This window comes from Dasypus novemcinctus, chromosome 25 (genome assembly GCF_030445035.2).
Source record: "Dasypus novemcinctus isolate mDasNov1 chromosome 25, mDasNov1.1.hap2, whole genome shotgun sequence".
Taxonomy (NCBI): Eukaryota; Metazoa; Chordata; class Mammalia; order Cingulata; family Dasypodidae; genus Dasypus; species Dasypus novemcinctus.
This window is the reverse complement of record NC_080697.1, coordinates 62,253,703-62,277,685: the sequence shown is the minus strand read 5'-3', so window position 1 is coordinate 62,277,685 and position 23,983 is coordinate 62,253,703. Positions and strand designations below refer to the sequence as shown.

At 38.5% G+C, this 23,983-nt stretch overlaps 1 protein-coding gene across 6 annotated transcripts in view; it reads left to right on the top strand.

The window, feature by feature from the left end:
* The window catches only part of FZD3 (frizzled class receptor 3), a 128,687-nt gene that overhangs the window by 35,531 nt on the left and 69,173 nt on the right, over positions 1–23,983 (top strand). For all 6 annotated transcript variants that reach the window (XR_011647418.1, XR_009183512.2, XR_011647419.1 and 3 more), the window contains exon 4: positions 3,546–4,563. Coding sequence is in view for 3 of the 6 variants with exons in the window: in XM_058288077.2 (XP_058144060.1) it covers positions 3,546–4,563 (1,018 nt within the window). In the remaining 3 variants the exon portion in view is untranslated. The remainder of the gene's footprint in view (positions 1–3,545; positions 4,564–23,983) is intronic.

Sequence of the window (23,983 nt, the reverse complement as noted above, 5' to 3'; positions counted from 1 at the left end):
GTTTTAGTTTGCTTGGCTGCTGGAATGCAATATGCCAGAAATGGGTTTGCTTTTACAATGGGGATTTATTAGTTTTCAGGCTTGAAGTTCTGAGGCCATGAAAATGTCCAAATCTAGGCACATTAAGGTGATGCTTTCTTCCCAAAGACTGGCTGCTGGTGATCTGGACTTTGTCACGGGACAAGGCCCTGGCGGCGTCTGGTGGGCCCTCCCTTCTCCAGGTCTCGTCACTTTTAGCTTCCTGCTTCCCGGGCTTTTTCTCTCAGCTTCTGTGTCTCTCTTGGTATTCATCCTGTTTAGAGAGGACTCCAGTAAGAGCATTAAGACGCATCCTGGGCCATGCCTTAATTGAAGTCACCGAAGCAAAAGGTCCCACCACAATAGATTTACACCCACAGGAGTGGACCAGCTTTAAGAGCATGATTTTCTGGGGGTACATACAGTTTCAAACCACCACAACATTCATTAACTCAACAAATACTGATTGACTGTCTTCTATGTTTGGCACTATATTCTAGGTCCTGAAGATGAGCAGTGAGCTAAACAAAGTCCCGGAGCTAAAATTCTATTGGTGGTAATAGTGGTGGGAGATAAAAATAAATACGTAATGCCATATAGTAATAAGAAAGAGTTGTTAGGTTATAGAGATACGATACAGGGAAGTGGTGAGCCTCTGTTTTCTCTAGTGTCATCAGGGTGGGCCTTTCTGATAAGGAAGCATCGGAATAAGGACCTGAATGAGGTGAGAGAACAGCTATACAAATCCCTGGGGGAAGAATAGTGCAGACCAAGGAAGAACAGTGTGCAAAGGGTTTGAAGCAGAAGCATGCTTGGAGTATTCACAGAGTGACAAGGGGATTAGTGAGGCTGGAGCAAAGTGAGTGAGGATGGAAGGCAGTAGGACCAGAACGGTAATGGGGAAGGTCAGATTTAATAGCACTTTGCAGCTGTGGTAGAGAATTTTGACTTGATTCTCAGTGAGATGGGGAGCAATTAGAGGGTTTTTACCAGAAGCCTGATCATGAGCTGAGGAGATCACTGCGGCTGCTGTGTGGAGATGAGGGATCAGTTGGAGGCCACCGCAGGAAGCCTAGGAAGAGGCTCTGGTGCTTCATCTAGGTGGCAGCAGCGGAGGAAGGGGTGTGCCAGATACTGAGTATGTTACCACATCGAGCAGTGTGAACTGCTGGCAGATCAGATGTGGTATATAAGAGAGAACTGCCATCAAGGATGGGCCCAAGGTTTTTTGCCTGAGCAACTGAAAGAAGGAAATGGGGAAAATTAACAAGTGGAAATCAAGAGTTTGATTTTTAGAAATGTTAAAGATTGAAGTGACTATTAAATATCCAACAGTATGTGTTGAGTTGACAATTGGATATATAAAAATATAAACAGAGTATAGTAGTATTACTTTGTATGGTTTTTAATGTTTCCATTTATGTAAATATATACATACGCAGATATATTTGTTTATCTACCTAGCTATGTATTTATTTCTGCAATATTCTTACTTTTCAATGTCATATCCTGTCACAAGTCCTGCACACTTCATGCTCCAGCTGTACTAAGCATACCCTTGTCAGACCTCAGTGCCTTTGTTCCATTTGCTTGCTAAAATGGCCATTCTTTACCTGATAAATCCTCATTCAAAATTCTGAGGAACTTACTCTTTGAAGTCTTTCATAATCCTTTCCCCTGAAATAGCTATTCCTTCTCTTTATCATTGTTATTCCTTACGTACATTTTGATTGCTTCATATATTACACTGCTGTGTTTGTACTGTTTACAAGTTCATGTCTTCTTTAGACTCAAGGATGGAGATCTTGTTTCTTTCTGTCTTTAATCCCTATTATACTGCATGATTCCAATAAATACTTGAACATAAGTTTTTGTACTTTGGCTTTATAATTCCAAGTCCTGTGAAGAAAATGGTTTGTATTTGAATATAAAAGATTTGACTATATTAATCAGGACCATAGGAAAAGTTATTTGTATATTTTGCAGTCTTAATACTAGTGATAGTTTCTACATCATGCGAATTATTATTTAGTAGTGTCTAGTTAGTGGGGAGTCTGAAGGCTTAGAAACTGATGGCAAGAAATTTGAAGATGAAGGAAATTCATGAAACTGTTGTCCTTGATCATATTAAGTACATCTGCAACATACCAGGTTTTTTTTTTTGTTTTTTTTTTTAATCCTGAGACTATGACACTTTATCAAGTATTTGTGGATCTGCTCCCTCTGGAAACTTGTTAAAAATAAAGATTTCTGGGCCCTAACCATAGGCATACTGAAGTATGATTTGTGGTAGTGGAAACCAGGAATTTGCATTTAAAAAACATCCCTAAGATTCTCTTATGCACACTGAAGTTTTCGATTAATGGAGTTAGGTACTACAGTAGAGCTGGAGAGAAATCAGGAATGATAGGAGAGAACTATTTGACATTAGAGACCTAGAAGACCTTTCACTAACCAATAGTATAAGCAGAGAGCAAATGTAAAAAGGGAAGAAAAGTTCCAAAAATGGAGCCTCTTGCAAGGATTTTTTTTTTTTTAGTTTTCGTAATTCAGATTAGTTTTATTATCAAATAGCATCCCATTCAAAGTATCAGTAACTTTTAAATCTTTAGGAAGTAAAGTATCATTAATTTAAATATATAGTCATGATTTGGGGGTGACATTTTCACGAAATTTCTTTAGAGACGCAGAATATTCATTAGCAACAAGGGTAGCTAATATTTATTATACACCAATTAAGCATCGAAGAAGCTAGGTGCTGTTTTTACATGCTATCTCATCCTTTTAATCTTTGATGGAAGTACAGGCTCCTTTTACAGTAATATCTCAGCCTTCGGATGGATTAGTAAATGGTTCTGAGAGCTGATGGCAGAACTCATGTGAGATTTTTAGCACAAAAACATACAGAACTGTACATCTCAAACTTTTATTGCTGTGAATCACCTGGGGAACCTTGTTAAAATACTTGCAAGGATTTTTAATGCTAATTAACTCAAAGCACCTTGAGCAACACATTTATGGGAAGATTTTTAACTTGATAACATCCTAAGTAAACTCTATATGATCTCTGGTAAATTCAGGACTAGACTATATTTGAAGATTAGAAAAGAGGAACTTTAGGTACTGTGCTGTTCAAAGTTAGATAAAACTAAAGAATAGAAAAAGAGCTATATCATTGTGACTATATATTTTTATATTTTGAAATCTTACTGTAATAGGTGTATCCTAATTAAATATTCTATTAACTCTGCTATTCCTTGATTGCTACATGTTACCATTTTAACAGAGTAATGTTTTGAAGCCAAAACAGAATTATGTATAACATCATATTTTTGTCAAATATGGGAAATCTAGTTGTCAGGCCCACAAATAAGATATCACCATCTACTTTATTCCTAATACTTATTTTAATTCCACTCCAAGAATATATGAATAAATAAGGTCATGGGTGCTAAATTCGGAAATTCAAATTGTTAGGTAACAGATGTCTCAGAGAGTAAAGTGGTTTTCATTTCGTATTTTTCTAGGTTCCCAGACTGTGATGAGCCCTATCCTCGGCTTGTGGATTTGAGTTTAGCTGGAGAGCCTACTGATGGAGCCCCAGGAGCAGTTCAGAGGGACTATGGCTTTTGGTGTCCTCGAGAGTTGAAAATTGATCCTGAACTTGGTTATTCCTTTTTGCACGTGCGTGATTGTTCACCTCCTTGTCCAAATATGTACTTTAGGAGAGAAGAACTTTCATTTGCTCGATATTTCATAGGATTGATTTCAATCATTTGTCTCTCAGCCACATTGTTTACTTTTTTAACTTTTTTGATTGACGTCACAAGATTCCGCTATCCTGAAAGACCTATTATATTTTATGCTGTCTGCTACATGATGGTATCCTTAATTTTCTTTATTGGGTTTTTGCTTGAGGACCGAGTAGCCTGCAATGCATCTATCCCTGCACAGTATAAAGCTTCCACCGTGACACAAGGATCTCATAACAAAGCCTGTACCATGCTTTTTATGGTACTCTATTTCTTTACTATGGCTGGCAGCGTTTGGTGGGTAATTCTTACCATCACATGGTTCTTAGCAGCTGTGCCAAAGTGGGGTAGTGAAGCTATTGAGAAGAAAGCATTGCTATTTCACGCCAGTGCGTGGGGCATCCCTGGAACTCTAACTATCATCCTTTTAGCAATGAATAAAATTGAAGGTGACAATATTAGTGGCGTGTGTTTTGTTGGCCTCTACGATGTTGATGCATTGAGATATTTTGTTCTTGCTCCCCTCTGCCTATATGTGGTAGTTGGGGTTTCTCTCCTTCTAGCTGGCATTATATCCCTAAACAGAGTTCGAATTGAGATTCCATTAGAAAAGGAGAACCAAGATAAATTGGTGAAGTTTATGATCCGGATTGGTGTTTTCAGCATTCTTTATCTTGTACCACTCTTGGTTGTTATTGGATGCTACTTTTATGAACAAGCTTACCGTGGCATCTGGGAGACAACATGGATACAGGAACGCTGCAGAGAATATCACATTCCATGTCCATATCAGGTAAGGGAAACTTTGTTATAAATTTCAGAATGCATAATAATGAAAAGAAAGAATAGTAACTAAAAAGAGCTAATCCTAGCTGTTTTGTTTTTAAAATTCTTTATGAACCATCAACTTGTACGTGAAAATTATAAAGGAAAGATAATGAACAAATATATTGTAGTATGTAATATGCATGTTTCTGTAAACATCTGCAAACTTCTGTTATCATGAAACAGCTGTTTGTTACAGTTGATTCTTTAGAAGTTTTCGGGTTTGGGGAGGATGCCCTTTACAAACTCTGGTAAAAGTACACCTCTATCTTTTTGTGGAAATTTTATTAATGGTTGGAATAGGAATTGTTAATTGTTTTAACAGTTTTTCAAAAATAATGGAATGCAGTCACACAAACTAGTTCATCCCTTTGATGGTCTTGGTTTTTCTTCTTTGCATACTGAATGTTTCTGTGATTTTTATTTTTTTTAACAAAGCAGTTTTATTGATACATATTAATAAAGCATACAATTCATCCAAAGTGAACAATCATTGGAATTTGGTACAATCACATAGTTGTACAATCACTTCATTATCAGACCATTTTCATTATTTCAATAATAATAAACAAAATACAAAGTTCTTCACCTCTTAATCTGTTTCTCCTGTTGTACGTAGCTGCTATTTCTGGCTATTCTTGCACAATTATTTATTTATTAAGCAGTTTTACTGAGATATATTCACATACCATACAATCTATCTGAAGTGTATAATCAGTGGCTTTTGGTATAATCACAATGTTGTACCTTCATCACCACAAAAAGTTTTAGAAAATTTTGTTACTCCAAAAAACTCCACAACCCTTAGTATTCCTTCCACAGCCCTACATAACCACTAATCTAATTCCGTCTTTATAAATTGATTTATACTTACATTTTATATAAATGGACTCATACAATATGTAGTACTTTGATTCTGGTTTCTTAGCATAATTTTTTTGTCTGACATTAACATTTTATAGTATTAACATGTTAGTTCAATTTCAAAGAAAAACTCTGTTATATGCAATATTCCCCATATTCATAATTCATTTGTGCTTTTATTATGCTGTACAATTCCGTGTTACACTTTTTAACCTTCCTTTTAGTAATATACATGATCTTAGACTTTCCCTTTAAACCACTTTCATACCCACATAATAGTACTGCTAATTACAAACATTATGTTGCACATTCTATTTATTTCCAAAGATAACACAAATCATTTTTACCAATTCTGTACAAGTTAACCCTCAGTTTTCCTTCTCTAAACTCATTTTATTTTCTGGTGACCCATATTCAAGTTAGTAACTTCATGAGATTATACAATATAGTTCATAGTAGTGTAGTGATACAATATTTGTCCTTTTGTGCCTGGCTTGCTTCACTCAACATAATGTCCTCCAGGTTCATCCATGTTGTCATGTGCTTCACGACTTCATTTTTCTTACAGCTGCATAATATTCCATCATGTGAATACAACACGGTTTGTTTATCCATTCATCATTTGATGGACACCTGGTTTTCAACTTTTGGCAATTGTGAATAATGCTGCTGTGAACATTGGTGTGCAGATGTCTGTTTGTGTCACTGCTCTCAGTTCTTCTGGCTTTATATCCAGTAGTGGTATTGCAGGGTCACATGGCAAATCTGTATTCTGCTTCCTTAGGAACTGCCGAACAGTCCACCACAGTGGCTGTACCATCTACATTCCTACCAACAGTGAATAAGTGTTCCTGTCTCTCCACATCCTCCCAACACCTGTGGTTCTCTATCTTTTTGATAGTGGCCATTCTGATAGGTGTGAAATGATATCTTGTAGCTTTGATTTGCATTTCCCTAATCACTAGTGATGTTGAACATTTTTTCATGTGTTTTTTCGCCATTTGTATTTCTTCTTTGGACAAATGTCTATTCAAGCCTTTTTCCCATTTTTAAATTGGGTTGTCTGTCTTTATATTGTTGAGTTGTAGCATATCTTTATATATCATGGATATTAATTTCCAAATGTTTTCTCCCATTTAGTTGGGTGTCTTTTCACCCTTTTGATAAAGTCCTTTGAGGTGCAAAAGTTTTCAATTTTTCTTTTTCAAAAGTGTTTAATTTTGAGGAGGTCCTATTAATCTATTTTTCTCTTTTGTTCTTCATGCTTTGGGTATAAGGTTCAAGAAACCACCACCTACCACAAGGTCTTTAAGATGATTCCCTACATTTTCTTCTGGTGGTTTTACGATCCAGCTTTTATATTTAGGTCTTTGGTCCATTTTGAGTTGATTCTTGTATAGGGAATGAGATAGGGAGATCCTCTTTCATCCTTTTGGTTATAGATACACAGTTCTCCCAATGCCATTTGTCAAAGAGACTGTTTTGTTCCATTATGGCTTTGGTGGGTTTGGTTGGCCGTAGAGTTGAGGGTTTATTTCTGGACTCTCAATTCTATTCTACTGATTGATGTATCTATCTTAATACTAGTACCATGCTGCTTTTTTTTTTTTTTTTTTTTTAAGATTTATTTATTTATTTATTTTATTTATTTAATTCCCCTCCCCTCCCCCGGTTGTCTGTTTTCTGTGTCTTTTTGCTGCGTCTTGTTTCTTTGTCCGCTTCTGTTGTCGTCAGCGGCACGGGAAGTGTGGGCGGCGCCATTCCTCGGCAGGCTGCTCCCTCCTTCGCGCTGGGCGGCTCTCCTTATGGGTGCACTCCTTGCATGTGGGGCTCCCCTACGCGGGGGACACCCCTGTGTAGCACGGCACTCCTTGCGCACATCAGCACTGCGCTTGGGCCAGCTCCACACGGGTCAAGGAGGCCCGGGGCTTGAACCGCGGACCTCCCATGTGGTAGACGGACGCCCTAACCACTGGGCCAAAGTCCGTTTCCCTACCATGCTGTTTTAACCATTGTAGCTTTTTAATATGTTTCAAGGTCAGGCAGTGAAATTCCTCCAACGTTACTCTTCTTTTTTGAATAGTTTTGGCTATTCCTGTACACTTCCCTGTACATCTTCAATTGATAGCATTTAGATATATTGGATGGAAGAAAATACCTTATTAAAGTTAATCTTGCTGTTTTTGCCTTTTTAAAATTAGATTAGAAAATTTAAAATTACATGTGTAGGAAGTGGGTATCACTCATTTTAATTTTTAAATTTTTATTTTTTATCCCCCACCCACCCCGTTGTCTGCTTTCTGTGTCCATTTGCTGTGTGATCTTCTGTATCTATTTCTCTTTTTGTCTTTTCTTCTTGTCTTTCTCCTCTAGGATTCATTGGGATTCAGTCCTGGGAACTGTGAGGTGGAGAGAGGTTTCCTGTCAATTGCGCCACCTCAGTTCCTGGTCTCTGCTGCACCTCACCTTAACTCTCCCTTTCGTCTCTCTTTTGTTGCATTATCATCTTGCTGCGTGACTCACTTGTACAGGCACTGGCTCGCCCCATGCACTTGGAGTGAGCCCTGGCTCACCACATGGGCACCCGACTTGCTGTGCAGGCACTTGGCTCGCTGCATGGGCACTTGTGCGGGCACTTGGTTCACCGCATGGGCACTTAGCTTGCCGCATGGGCAGTTGGCTCACTACACAGGCATTGGTTCGCCGCACAGGCATGCTTTCTCTTCTTCTTTTCCACCAGTAGGCCCCAGGGATCAAACCTGAGTCCTCCCATGTGGTAGGTAGAGGCCCTATCACTTGAGCCACATTCACTTCACCTCCCTCATTTTTAAGAGAAAGTTTTGGTAGATATAAAATTCATGGCTGGCAATTTTTTTCTTTCAGTACTTTATTTCTTACTACTGCTCTTGCCTCCATGGTTTCTGATGAAAAAATGGCATTTAATTTTATTGGCATTCCAATAAGAATTATTGGAACTAACTGATTAACAAGTTGTATGTAACTTATTGCTTTTCTCTTTCAGCTTTTGGAATTCTCTGCTTTTCCTTGGCATTGGACAGTTTTATTGTGTATAGTTTATTGTGCATAGTTCTCTTTGAATTTATCCTGTTTGGGACTCACTGGGCTTCTCGAATGTGCATATTCATGTCTTTCCATAAATTTAAGATGTGTTCTGCTACTGTTTCTTTGAATATTTTGCTGCCCCCTCCATTCTTCTCCCGGGACTCCTTTAATGCCTATATTGTTATGCCTGATTGTGTCCCACAGGTTTATCAGGCTGCTGTTCTTTCTTTTTTATTCCTTTTTTCTTTTTATTCCTCAGCTTGGGTAATTTCATTTGTCTTGTCTTTGAATTCACCGATTCTTTCTTCTGCCACCTCCAATCTGCTGTTGAAATTGTCCAGGGAATTTTTCATTTCAGTTACTGTATTCTTCAACTCTAGTATTTCTCTGGAGAGATTCCCATATTGTTCATTCATTGTTTTCCTTATATCTTTTATTTCTTTCTTTTTGTTTTCCTTTATCTCCTTAAATATATTGAGTTTCATTCTTAAGAGTCTCTACCCAGTAAGTCCAAAGTCTGGTGGTCTTCCTTGATGGTATCTGGACTTTCATCTTGCTCCTTTGGATGGGCCATCATTTCCTGTTTCTTTGTCATATAATCTTTTGTTCTACACTGTACATTTTAATTTTCTGAAGTGTTAACTCTGGGGTTTAGTCCCTGGGCTGTTTATTGCTTAAGTGTGTATGCAGTTAGTGATATGACAAGAGATTTTCTTGTATACCAGGAGCTAACCAAACAAACCAAGGCAAGAAGCACCTTTCACTGTCTTTGCAAATTGGCTTGCTTTGGTTGGTCCTCTTCTGTAGAGCTTAGGCTCGATCAAGAAGATAAGCCTGAGGCAGATGGGAAATGCAAGGTCATGTCTTATCTGTGCCTGCCTGGAGCCAGAGTCCTGGAGCTAGCTTTTATGCTTATTAGAGGCCTTTGGAATTCCTTGTTTACAGTTTGCAGGATTTCCTGTGCGCACTCCCTCTGTCTCTTTGAAATACATCTCCTCTTTCTCCTGGGTGCTCTGTTGAGTGACTTAGTGCAGGTAGTCCCTTGCCCCAGTCTGTTTCAACTCAGTTGTTTCTCACACTGTCCCAAGGAAGGGGGGGGAACCAGCAAGGTTGCCAGGAGCTTCTTTGGTAGCTGATGAAACAGTTTTCTAGATTCAGCACTTGCCCAGTTAATGCAGCCCTTTATGTGTTTCATAGTTTTGAGGAATTTTACTGCCTTTAAGATTCTCTGCCCTGTTTGCCTGAGGGGGAGTTGGAGCAATAGCCACCCTCCTCTAGACATGAAGTAGTTGATCAAACGTAGAGGTCTAAGATTAGACCTTACATCCCCATATTTTGGAAGACTCGGTTTTTTGTTCTGTTTTTTAAAATTTATTTATAGTTTTATTATCTTTTTTTAAAAAAAGATACATAGATCACACAAAATGTTACATTAAAAAATATGAGGTTCCCATATACCCCATTCCCCACACCCCCCATTCCTCCCACCTTGACAACTTCTTTAATTAGTTTGATACATTGATTGCATTTGATGAATACATTTTGGAGCATTGCCGCACAGCATGGATTACTCCCAGTCCATTCAGTGGGCTATGGCAGGGTGTATAATGTCCTGCATCTGTCCCTGCAATATCATTGAGGACAACTCCAAGTCCTTGTTTTGTTTTTTGAGGTACCGGGGCCCAGGGATTGAACCTGGCACTTCACATGTGGGACGCTGGCGCTCGACTGCTAAGCTACATCAACTTCCTTGAATTGTTTTTTTCATATGTTTTGCTTCTTGTTTTTGTTTTTGTTTTTCGCAGGGGGACCTGGGAACCAAACCCAGACTTGCCATGTGGAAGGCAGGTACTCAACTTCTTAAGCCATGTCTGCTCTGGAAATCTAGAGTTTATGTCCCGTTCTAGTGCCAGCAAACTGTGCCAGGAGCCTGAGCTCCAGTCCCCTCTGCTGCCTGCCATGAGGCTAGGGGTGGTAGGCCCTGTAGGGAAGGGGAAACTTACCCTTACTTATGGCAGTTTACCAGCCTCTTCTTCCTACGCCTCCTTGGATGCTGCCCAGTGTTCTGCTAGACTCAGGAGTTTCAAAGTAGTTGATTCAGACAGTTCCTGCCAGTTCAATAGTTGTTTGGGTGGAAGGACTGATTTCTGGAGCTTCCTACTCTGCCATCTTCCCACAGTCCTTCATTGGTTGATTTTTTCTTTGTTTTCTTTGAAAGAAGCCTATATCATAAAATATTTAAAATATATAGAGGTATAGGAAATAACATAAGCATCCATAACTCATGCCATACTAAATTACCTAATATTTAATATATATTTATAAAATATAATATTAAGATAGCGTTGATGCCCCATATCGCCCTTTGATATTCCCATTCCCTTTCTTCCTCCCTAGAGGGAAGAAATATGATATTTAACGTTCTCCTGCATATTTTATAGTATTATTGAATATTAATGTATCTATAAAACTTGCTGTTTTACAGATTTTAAAAATCCATGTAAGTGGGGTCACTGTAGGTTTCTTTTTTCACTCAGTTTTATGTTTTCGGAACTATTTATGTTGATACATGTACCACTAATTTGTTCTCTTTAATTGTAGTGGGGTTTTCCATTGTACATATTCTGCAATTTATTCACTCATTCTTCTGTTGATGGACATATAGTTCTTTACAGTTTTTTTTGCTATTATAAACCACCTTTCAATAAACATTCTTTTAATACTTGTCTTGAATATAAACAAGAGTTCCCATTGGGTATATACCAAAATGTGGAATTAATTGCGTTGTAGTATATACTATATAAACATCTTCAACTCAAGTGGTTGTTTTAGTTTTCATTTTACCAGAGTATGAGTTTCCCATTTCTCCTCCATCTTGGTGTTTCCAGGCTCTTTAGTTTTTGCCAAGCTTTGAAATGGCATCTTTTTTTTTTTTTTTAAAGATTTTATTTATTTATTTAATTCCCCCCCGCCCCTGGTTGTCTGTTCTTGGTGTCTATTTGCTGCGTCTTGTTTCTTTGTCCGCTTCTGTTGTCGTCAGCGGCACGGGAAGTGTGGGCGGCGCCATTCCTGGGCAGGCTGCTCTTTCTTTTCACGCTGGACGGCTCTCCTCACGGGCGCACTCCTTGCGCGTGGGGCTCCCCCACGCGGGGGACACCCTGCGTGGCACAGCACTCCTTGCGCGCATCAGCACTGCGCATGGCCAGCTCCACACGGGTCAAGGAGGCCCGGGGTTTGAACCGCGGACCTCCCATATGGTAGACGGACGCCCTAACCACTGGGCCAAAGTCCGTTTCCCTGAAATGGCATCTTAATTCTATAACAACACCTTCCTTTTCACCAGTAAGGTTGAGCATGTTTTCATAAATTTGTTAGTCATTTGTGTTTTCTGTTCTGTGTTTTGCCTGTTTTTTGTCTTTGTCCATTGTTCTTAGGCTTTTTAATTTGTTTAGGTTTTCTTGTTATTAATTCTATCAGTTCATTTCATTGAACATATATTCTCCTGGTCTTTGGCTTGTCTTTTTGCTTTGTTTGTGCTGTTTTTTCTTTGCCTTTTGTATTTTCAGAAATCCTTTTCTACCTCTAAATTCATAAAAATGAGTAAGTATAGTTTAGTAATGTAAAGACTTTACTCTTTTGATTCCTATCTCTTATCCCTTGGAATTTACTTTTGTCTATTATATGAGGAACATAATTTTATTTTCCTGTGTATGTAAGCGTTGTGCAACTGAATTGTAATGCAACTGGATTGTAATGCAACTTTTTCTACTTAAAGAGAGACATTTCTAATGTCTCTCTTCTGTTCCCTTGGTCTATTTGCAGAACCTTGGGTCAGTTCCACATTTCTCCCACCTTATTATTCTTCTTTAAAATTATTTTAGTTATTCTTGGTACTGTGCTCTTCTATATGAATTTTATTTTATTTTTTAAAGATTTATTTATTTTCCTCTCCCCCGCTTGTCTGTTCTCAGTGTCTATTTGCTGCGTCTTGTTTCTTTGTTCGTTTCTGTTGTCTCTTTGTCCGCTTCTGTTGCCGTCAGCGGCACGGGAAGTATGGTGGCGCCATTCCTGGGCAGGCTGCACTTTCTTTTGTGCTGGGAAGCTCTCCTTACGGGGCGCACTCCTTGCGCGTGGGGTTCCCCTACACGGGGGACACCCCTGCGTGGGACGGCACTCCTTGCGTGCATCAGCACTGCACATGGGCCAGCTCCACACGGGTAAAGGAGGCCCGGGGTTTGAACCGCGGACCTCCCATGTGGTAGACGGACGCCCTAACCACTGGGCCAAGTCCGTTTCCCAGTATATGAATTTTATAATAAATTTTCCTTGGAAAACACTGTTGAGATTTTTAAAAAAATTAATTTATTGAAGTATATCACTCATACATAAGCATATATAAACAGTAAGTGTATAATAATAGATACGAACTTACAAAACAAACATGTAACATCATACTGGACTCTGATAACTCCCCCTACCACCAATAACTTGCATTGTTGTTAAACCTTTTTAACTAATGATTAAAAGAGCATCGTAGGGAAGTGGATGTGGCTCAACTGATAGAGCTTCCACCTACAGTATAGGAGGACCTGGGTTCAATCCCTGGGGCCTCCTGGTGAAAAAGAAAAAAGAGAAAGCGTGCCCGCATGGCAAGCCAGTGCCTGCGCGAGTGCCCACGTGGTGAGCCAGTGCCTGCACAGTGAGCAAGTGCCCCATGCAAATGAGTCACACAGCCAGATGATGATGCATCAAAAGAGAGACAAGGGGAAGTCAAGCTGAAGTGTGGTACAAACCAGGAACTGTGGTGGCGCAGCTGACAGAGAAACTCTCTCCCCATTGGAGGTTCCAGGATCGAATCCCAGTGAATCCTAGAGGAGAGAAAATGAGAAGAGAAGGCAACACAGACAGCAAAAACAGCAGGATGGGAGGAGGGGAAGGGGGCGGGGAATAAGTAAATCTTAAAAAAAAAAGAGCATCGTAAAATATTACTATTAACCAAAGTATTTTCCCCCCAACCAACCCAATTATTATTATCTTTATATCATTTATATATCAGCATACATAAACAATAAGTGTATAGTAAAAGTTGTGAACTTACAAAGCAAACATGCATAACATCATACGGGGTCCAATACATCAACCTTCCACCAACATCTTGTGTCATGAGAATTTGTTACAAATTAAGAAAGAATATTGTCAAAATCTTATGACTAATCATAGTCCTTATCTTACATTTGGTGTGTTTTTCCCTCAACCCACCCTATTTTTTATATATATATATATTTTTTATGACAGAAGTTGTACACTTATAAAATAATCATGTACATGTTCAGAATTCCCAAACAACGCCCCTCCATCAACAGATGAGATTGTGTTGGAACATTTGCTACAGATAAGATAATATCATATGATTGTTACCATGTTCCATAGTGTACATTTGGCTCACATTTTCCATACTGCCTCATTATCAACACAGTACATCTTTTGCATAGATGCAAGAATATTATTACTGCTAATCACAGTCCATAGGTCACTCCAGCTGTATTTTCCCCATGCTTCTTCACATTCCCACTCCCCTGCAGTAGTGAATGTATGTTTGCTGTAGCTCACAGAGGACATTCTTGCACCTATACCATCAACCACAATTCTCATCCATCTCTTGGTTTACAGTGCTGTTCAGTTCCTAGATTATTCTCTAGCATTCTGTTAATTGGTATTTACATACCTAGACTACCATTTTCAGCCATTTCCCCATTTATAAACTAGCTGTTACTATGTGTTACCATCCACTCTATCCATTTCCACACTTTTACAATAAAGCTAATTAAAACTTCCACATACATTAAACATCAGTAGTCCATCTCAGTTCTCTTATCTCATTTAAGAATCCACCACCAGATCTTAAAGATATTTTCCTAAAATGGCTGAAAGCATTATGTTTCTTTTATTTTTAGGTTTTTGATCCATTTTGAGTTAATTTTTGGATAAGGTGTGAGATAGGGATCCTCTTTCCTTCTTTTGGCTATGGTTATCCAGTTCTTTCACCACCATTTGTTGAATGGACTGTTCTGCCCGAGCTGTCTGGTTTTGACAGGTTAATCAAAAATCACTTGACCATACATGTGAGGGTCTGTTTCTGAACCATCAGTTTGATTCCATTGGTCTATGTGTCTATCTTCATGCCAGTACCATGCTGTTTTTACCACTATAGCTAGGTAATATGATTTAAAGTCTGGAGATGAGGGTTTGCTTTTCCTTTGCATGTTTCTGGCTCTGCAAGACCCCTTACCCCTCCAAATTTGATGATCATGTTTTCAATTAAAAAAAAAAATGCTGGTGGAGTTTTTTGATTTCTTTTAACATTGAGTTGCAGTTTTCTGAATATAAGTGCTCTACATCATTGGTTAAGTTTATTCCTGACTATATGAGTTTTATCTGTCATATTTTATTTTCACCACTCTTTTGACACTTTTAGTTACTTTTACTGATATAATCTTCATTTCTAGACCCTCTCCCAGGCCTCCCTCTCCTGCTTTTTCTTTTTAGGCTCTAGCACACCCTTTAGTATTTCCTGAAAATCTGGTCTCTTGCTTAGAAATTCTGTCAGTTCTGTGTATCTGTGAATATTCTAATCTTGCCCTCATTTTTGAAAGACAGTCTTACTGGATATACGATTCTTGGCTGGAAGTTTTCCTCTTGTTGTATCTTTTTTTTTTTTAAAGATTTATTTATTTATTTAATTTCCCCCCCTCCCCTGGTTGTCTGTTCTTGGTGTCTATTTGCTGCGTCTTGTTTCTTTGTCCGCTTCTGTTGTCGTCAGCGGCACGGGACGTGTGGGCGGCGCCATTCCTGGGCAGGCTGCTCTTTCTTTTCACGCTGGGCGGCTTTCCTCACGGGCGCACTCCTTGCGCGTGGGACTCCCCCACGCGGGGGACACCCTTGCGTGGCACGGCACTCCTTTGCGCGCATCAGCACTGCGCATGGCCAGCTCCACACGGGTCAAGGAGGCCCGGGGTTTGAACCGCGGGCCTCCCATGTGGTAGACGGACGCCCTAACCACTGGGCCAAAGTCCGTTTCCCTCTTGTTGTATCTTAAATTATATCGTACCACTGTCTTCTTGCCTCCATGGTTTCTGGTGAGAAATCAGCACATAATCTTATTGGGTATCCCTTTTATGTTATGCATTGCTTTTCTCTTACTGTTCTCAGAATTCTCTCTGTCTTTGGCATTTGACATTTTGATGAGTATATGTCTCGGAATTGGTCTATTTGGATTTTTATGGATGAGAGTATGTTGTGCTTCTTGGACAGGGATATCTATGTCCTTCAATAGGGTTGGGAAATTTTCTACCATTATTTCTTCAAATATTCCTTCTGTCCCTTTTCCCTTCTCTTCTTCTGGAACACCCATGCCATGTAATGTTTGCACATCTCTAGCTATCGTTTAGTTCCCTGAGACCTTGTTCAATTTTTTCCATTCTTTTCATCTGTTCTTTTGTATGTTCACTTTCAGAGGTCATTTCTTCAAGCTCACCAATCCTTTCTTCTGCCTCCTCAAATCTGTTATTATAGGATTCCAGTGTTTTTTAAATTTCATTTATTGCACCTTTCATTCCCATAAGATCTGTTATTTTTCTATGTATGCTTTCAAATTCTTCTTTATGCTCATCCAGTGTCATCTTAATATCCTTAATCTCTTTAGCCATCTCACTGAATTTACTAAGGAGATTTGTTTGAATATCTATGATTAATTGTCTCAACTCCTTTATGTTATCTGGAGGCTTATCTTGTTCCTTTAACTGGGCCATAGTTTCCTGTTTCTTGGTGTGGATTGTTATTTTTTTGTTGGTGGCTTGGCAGCTGGCTTACTAGAGTGTTCTGGATGCAGTTTTTCTCTTTAGTTTAGGGCTCCCTGCCTTTCTCCTTTGCTGGTTGTGCGGTTGGAGCCAAGGACATAGTTGGTGCTGCAAGCTGTGGAGGCTGAAGCTGTCCTCATCGTCCCAGGGACTGATGAAGTTTCTCCCAACTTTCTCCTTTGTCAGGGGTCTGGACAGAGTGACAGGTGTTTGGAATAATCCAGATCGTGCAGGCGTGGCTGTATTTGCCCAGAGAGACTTTTGAAGCTTTGCTCCCTTTTCTCCCCTGCCTGGGGTGGGGATGGAGCTGCCAGTGTGGGCAGCATTCTGTACAATGTGGGTCCAAGATGACTGCACTTGTCCCGGTAGACTTCCGATTTTCAGTCTGTGCCAGCCAAAGATACCTACAGTTACCTGGATAGGCTGCAGGGCCCACTAGCCTCCTCCCTGCCAGAGGTGGGGCTGAAGCGTAGTCTAGGGCTGCCGGCGATCTAGGTGAAAGAAACTGGTTCCTACTGTCGCTGTGATTTTTGGTCAGCCCAGCTTCCCCGCAGGCTGGGGGTGGAGTCAAAATGGCAGCCCCCGGCCTCTTTCCAACTTGGACAGGTTCACACCCAGCTGTTCCCGGGGTTATATCTTAGTCAGCTGAGTCTACCAATTCAAGCCGAAATCAGCAGCCAACTGTCTCTTCCTCCCGTTTTTGGGAAATGGAGCTTCAATTCCAACTACAGAATAGCTCCTGGGTTCACTCATGCCTCCAGAGTAGGATAATCACTGGCCTCCGTGGCTTGGCTGGTAATTTCCCTGAGAGGTTGGCACAGGTCCCTGCAGCTTCCTCCATGCTGGAGGTGGCACTGGGGCTTAGGCTAGAGCTGCAATCTGACCTGGATGGAAAGAAGCCAGTTCCCACCAGCCTTGATTCTCCATCCACCCCGCTTCTCCTTGAGCCAGGGGTGGCCTTATGATGGCAGCTCCCAACCTCTTTCTGACTTGGACAGGCTCAAACTTTAGCTGTTGTCAGGATTATATTTCAGCCCACTGAATTTACTCTTCAGTAGCTGAAGTTAGTGTCTGACCACCTCTTCCTCCCCCATTTTGGGAAATGGAGCTTCCAGTGCCAGCTGCAGAATAGCTCCTGAGGTGGCTTGTGCCTCTAGTGGAGGATGGGCACCGGCCTCCATGGCATAGAGCACTCTCCTTATGAGTTTTCTCTGCAGATTGGCAGTTTCCTCCTTCCACTCCTTCAGGGATGTTGCAGGATGCTCATCTGGCCTCCTGGAGCCCGAATCAGGTGCTTCACCTAGCTCCAGAGAACTCTGGGTGGTTACTAATTGGCCTGTAGCAGGAGCTAATGCTAGAGCTCCTTATTCTGCCGCCGTCTTGCTGGCTATCCCACTGTTGGGATTTTGATTGAAATTACCTTCAATTTATAAATGAATCTGGATACAATTGCCATTTTTGCAATACTGAGTTTTAATTTTTTCTTTGTTTATGTATTCATTCTTTTTTTCCCTAGGTACCTTATGCTTTTGTTGCAATTGTGAAAACAGTCTCTATGTTACATTTTGTAATTGGTTGTTGCTGTGTATAAGAATAGTGTTGATTGTGTAATTTGTATTGAATTTATATTGAACTAAATCTTTTATTACTTCTAAAATTGTATGTAGATTCTCTTTAGATATTCTTTGTAGAAATACTATTGCTTGAAAATGAGGAAGTTTTGTCGTTTTTTCTTTCCAATAACTCAAGCTATCCATATCCAGTTTAAAGAGTTGATACCTATCTATTCTTGTTTGCTAGATATTTCTTTAAATTATGAGTTTTAAGTCGTATAGAATCCTTTTTATGCATCAACTAATACGATTATTTGTTTTTCTCTTAAACTTACTAATGTGACTAGATTAGTTTAATATATATTTTGATGTTTGAGCCCATCCTTACATTCCTTTGGGTAAATTCCATGTATTGATACTGTATTATTTTTAAGCCTTGCTGAATTTTATTTGCTAATATTGTACTTAGGATTTTTATATCTTTACTCATAAGTGAGATTTGATAATTTTTTCTTTTCTTTTATTGTCCTTGTCCAGTTTGATAACAAAGTTATAATAGCTTCATAAAGTGAGTTGGGGACCATTCTTTTCTTTTTCCTATTCTCTGAAATAGTTTTTACAATAAATAGGGACTATCTATTCTTGAACGGGTTGGTACATCCTCCTGTAAAAACTCTCTGTCTTGGTATCTTTGAGGTAAGGGGAAAGGTTGTGTTAGACAGTAGATTTTTTTTTGAATAACCATCTCAGTTTCTTTAATAGTAATTGGTTTATTCAGGTTTTTAATTTCTTGAAAGATATTTGGTAATATATATATTTTTCTAGAAAATCATTTTCTCTTAACTTTTTTTTTAAAGATTTATTTTTTATTTTTTTTCTGTCCCCTCTTACTCTCCCCAGCCCAACCGTTGTCTGCTCTCTGTGTCCATTCACTGTGTGTTCTTCTGTGTCCCCTCGCATTCTTGTCAGCAGCACTGGGAATCTGTGTGTCTTTTTACTGCGTCATCTTGCTGCATCAGCTCTCCATATGTGCGGTGCCACTCCTGGGCAGGCTGCGCTTTTTTCACGTGGGGTACACTCCTTGTGCCTGGGGCTCCCCTACACGGGGGACACCCCTGCGTGGCAGGGCACTCCTTGCGCGCATCAGCACTGCATGTGGGCCAGCTCACCACATGGGTCAGGAGGCCCTAGGTTTGAACCGTGGACCTTCTATGTGGTAGGCGGATGCTCTTATCAATTGAGCCAAATCTGGTTCCCTCTTAACTTTTCAAATACATTGCCATGAGGTGATTGATGTTATTCTTTTTTTTTTTTTTTTTTTTTTTTTTTGAGGTAATGGGAGGCAAGGATTGGACCAGGGACCTCATATGTGGAAAGCTGGCACTGAACCACTGAGCTACATTGGCTTCCTTGAGTTGGTTTTCTCGTTTGTTTTGCTTGTTGTTTGTTTCTGTTTTTTAAGAAGGCACCAGGAACCAAGCCTGGGACCTCCCATGTGGGAGGCAGGCATTCAATGACTTGACCCACATCTACTTCCCTCCTTTAATTTTAAAAAATGCTACTACTACCTTTTTTGCTCCTAATGTGTTCTCTCTCTTTTTTGACCTTGATCATCTTGCTAGGAGATTATCTTTTCATTTATTTCTGTTCCTATTTCTTTCTTTAGAATTACTTTGTTTTTCTAGATTCTTGAATTGAAAGCATGACTTGGGTATTGTCAGTATTTCTTAATTTTTAAAATATATTTAATAATCATTTTAAATTTAACCATTAACCAGCTTGGTCACTGATATAGTTCCCATACTTGGCTCCAAGCAACTTTATGCTTTTTTAAATATTCAAATATTAGAATTTTAATATTAGTTTTCATTCAAAATTTTACTATAGAGGGATCTTATACAGATTTGTGACTTGAGTATCAGAGGTATTAAATTCCTATTTGAGGTAATATCCACACATAAATGAACAACATTTGCTATCAGGGAACATGCCTAATAGAACATTTAGCAGACTCTGATAATTTCTAATGAGAAGTTTTAAAAAATGTATTAAGCAGTGATTTAGCCTTGGAGTAGTCTCCTGAGATGACTTAGAAAAAGAAAATAATGTTTGAATATGTTTGCTTAAAAATCAGTAAGGCTGCAGAGTGGGTGTAGCTCAGTGGTTGAGCACCTGTTTTGCATGTGCGAGGTCCAGGTTGGGGGTTCAATCCCTAGTAACCCCTAAAAAAAATAAAAAATGTTGCTTAATTTTCTGAACCATTTATAAAATACCTACCATATTGGCATGCTGTTAATTGTTGGTGACAAAAGAGTAAATAAAATACAGCCCACAGTTTAAAAAAGTGACCTTTTTCCTAGAATAATTTTTCATCTTATGTATTATCAGCAGTTTTATAGGTACTTGCTTTTATTCCTTTAGTGATAATTCGCTCTATTTATTTAGTGCATTCCAAGAAGCCAAAATAGTTTTTTTGACAAGAGTAACAGGTCTCAAAGACTGTTCATTTTTCTAGAGAAACATTTGAATATAATGTATTGTTTAAAAATATGGGCTGTAAAATCAGACAGACTGGTTTGAAGTCCTGAGCCTACCATTCTGAGCTTCGTTACCTCATATGAAATGCAAGTAATCTATGTTCTAAACAGTAACACATATCTCACAGATGGCTATAATGATCAAATGAGAGAAATTTAAATTTCTTACCATAGTACTTTGCATAAAGTAAGATTTCAGTGAATTTAGCCTCTGTTATTACAAATGCATAATTCTTGAGGTTTGAAAAACGATTATCCCTGTATCCTGTACTAGAATCATCATACCTTTTCTTTTAAACTTTGATTTTTAAAAGAACATCTATTCCTAAAGTGACTCTTTCCTCATTTTTATCTCTTCTTTTTCATCCATCTAACTGAATTATTTTTTCTGTTTTATAAATACTGTACATGCCAGGGAATTTTTGTTTGTTTGTTTGTTTCCAGGGAATTTTGGTACTAGAAGCTTTGTTTCTATATCAGAAAAATATTACCATAGTACAATCAGCATAGCTATCACATTCCAGTAGAGCCATTTGTAGAAGTCTAAAGAAAATTATTTTTATAAAAACAAACCAAAATTATTGTATTATTTGTATTATTAATACAAATACATTATTTGTATTCTTCTGCGTACACCAGACACCCCATCTGTTGTTTAGTCTTGATTCAGAAAAACTCAAAAATATAATAATGTCAAATCTAACATGTGAATTTAGCCTCATTTTCTCAGAAGAATGCTTCCTTTTACTATACAATTTGAAAGGAATCATTTTATTCTACTGAATAATTATATTCAATTGTACAATTCAATTGTTCAAAATATTCAGTACAATTGTAGTACTAGTATATCACTATAATCAATAAATAGAAATAAATCCCAGTACATTATTATAATAAAGACATGCTAATAAGTCTTGTCTCCAATAATATTTTAAAAATTTATTTATTTCTACTGCGCCCCACCCCACTCCGGTTGTCTGTTCTCTGTGTCTATTTGCTGTGTGTTTTTCTTTGTCCCCTTCTGTTGTCAGTGGCACCATAATCTGTGTTTCTTTTTGTTGTGTCATCTTGCTGCATCAGCTCTCTGTGTGTGCGGAGCCATTCCTGGGCAGGCTGCACTTTCTTTCGTGCTGGGCGGCTCTCCTTACGGGGCACACTCCTTGCGCATGGGGCTCCCCTATGCGGGGGACACCCCTGCATGGCATGGCACTCCTTGCGCGCATCAGCACTGCGCATGGCCAGCTCCACACGGGTCAAGGAGGCCCGGGGTTTGAACCGCAGACCTCCCATGTGGTAGACGGACGCCCTAACCACTGGGCCAAGTCCACTTCCCTCCAATAATATTTGAGGGCATCACCACACTATTTTAAGGAAATAATTGCAGTAGTTTATGAGAAGAGTAGAATAGAAGCAACATAGTGTAATAATCATCATGGATTCTAGTTATTATGTTCATATTAGGTGCCAGATCCTATACTCAGCAAATTATAACATCTCATTTAATTGTCACATTAGTTCAGTAAGTTAGGTTGTATTCCATATTACAAATGGGGAAATTGAGTCTTATATAATTATATAAGTTTAATCAAAGTTTATTTGAACTGTCTGATTCCAAAGCCTATAATATTAGCAGTATCATTTTATGCCACGTTCTTATGCAAAAAGTACTGATATGAATAAACTGGAAAGACATGTTCTAGTTCTAGTCTCATCTGTATCTTGAGGCTCGTTACTTAATTTACAATTTCTTCATCTCTAGAACGATTAGATTGAATAATCTTTAAAGTCCCTCTCAGGTCTAATATTAAATGAAATCTAGAAATTATTCTGTCATTAACAATAGCTTTTTTTCTTCCTTTATAAAAACTCATTCACGAATTCAACAACTATTTATAAAATACCTACCATATTGGCATATTGTTAATTGTTGGTGACAAAAGAGTAAATAAAATACAGCCCCTGTCCTAAAGGAGTTCATAACTTTGTAGGAGAAAATAAATACGGAAATCAGATAATTCTGTGACTAAAGTACAATAATTTTATGTATTATTAAATTTTTGAACATTTTAAAAATATGGAGAAACTTAGTGAATCAAAAACACCTTATGGAATATAATATCAACTATACTATAGCTGAAAATACATCATATAGTAATTATACAAGGATTAATTCAGAGCAGTTCATTTTATTTTTCTAGCATTTCCAGTATCTATTTTTCAGAGCTAAGTTAAAATATGTGTATTTTTGAGTAGGAAAAACTTCCTTGAGATTGTAAGATTTAAAAGTGACCAGATATTCATTTAAATGACTTGTTTATTTCATCTTTACCCTAAAATAAATACAACACTTTAATCCCAAAGGGTAACTTTGGGAAAAATAGAGAAATGAGGTCTTGAAAGAACCATCAGCTACAGCTCTGTGCCTCAACCTTATATCAGATGATTGTTTTAAGTTAGTGCATTATTTTTGGGAGCAGCTGTGGCAGGCTGAGCACCTGCTTCCCCTGAGCTCCTGGGCTCTCCCTTTCCTTCCCAGATATTGTTACCTAATAAGCATCTTGTGCCCTAAACTTCATTTCTGCGTCTCCTTGAAAACTTACCATGTTCGTAGGAACACGAGAAATAGTCATTTTCATATAAACAGACTTAAGAGTTTACCACGAAGAAACTTGTACTAAAGGAACTTCTAAAAGATGAAGAAGAGGGGAGATGATTTTAAGGATAGTAGGAGATACAAGGAGGAATGATGAAAATTGTAACATCTGTATAAATTAAATACTGTTCTATAAAATATTAACTACCTAATTTGAGGGTTAAAAGTACACCCCAAATCCAGTTCATAATAGAGGGTGAATAGTATATCAAGCTGATTCACACTGAAATCCATGAGTTGCATCAGAATTGAGTTAATGGTGACCCAGAACCCCTGTCAAAATGCTCTTTTAAACCCCTCCTTTTGCTCTCGCCCCCTCAAAGGCCTTTTGTACTTAAGCAATTTTTTTTCCTTTTTTTCTGGTTATGTTTTTTAATTTAATTTTTGATTGGGTGACAAATTAATATGATTCAAGAATGTTAAAAATATATATGTAGTGAAATGTCTTGTTCGCATTTATATTTCTCATATTCCCACTTTCCAGCCTATCTCTAGCCCCTTAAGTAACCACATTTATTAGTTTCATGTATATTTCCAGTTTCTTTTTCCCTAAGATTGTTTTGAGAATGAAAAGTTATGATATACTTTAAAAAGTCCAATATATAGTAGGTTACTAAATTTAATCCCCTTCTTCCATTATCCATTTTATGACATTGAGACCCAGAAAAAACATTATGTATCTTGCTGCTGAATGTCATAGCTGCTTTATACCTGAAAACATAAATTAGAACCTGAAACCAAGTTTCATGCATGTCATGTCCTCAGTGAAAAATTCAGAGAACTTTGCTGGGTCTTGACCTAAAACTAAATGAAGAGGGGAAGTGGACTTGGCCCAATGGATAGGGCGTCCACCTACCACATG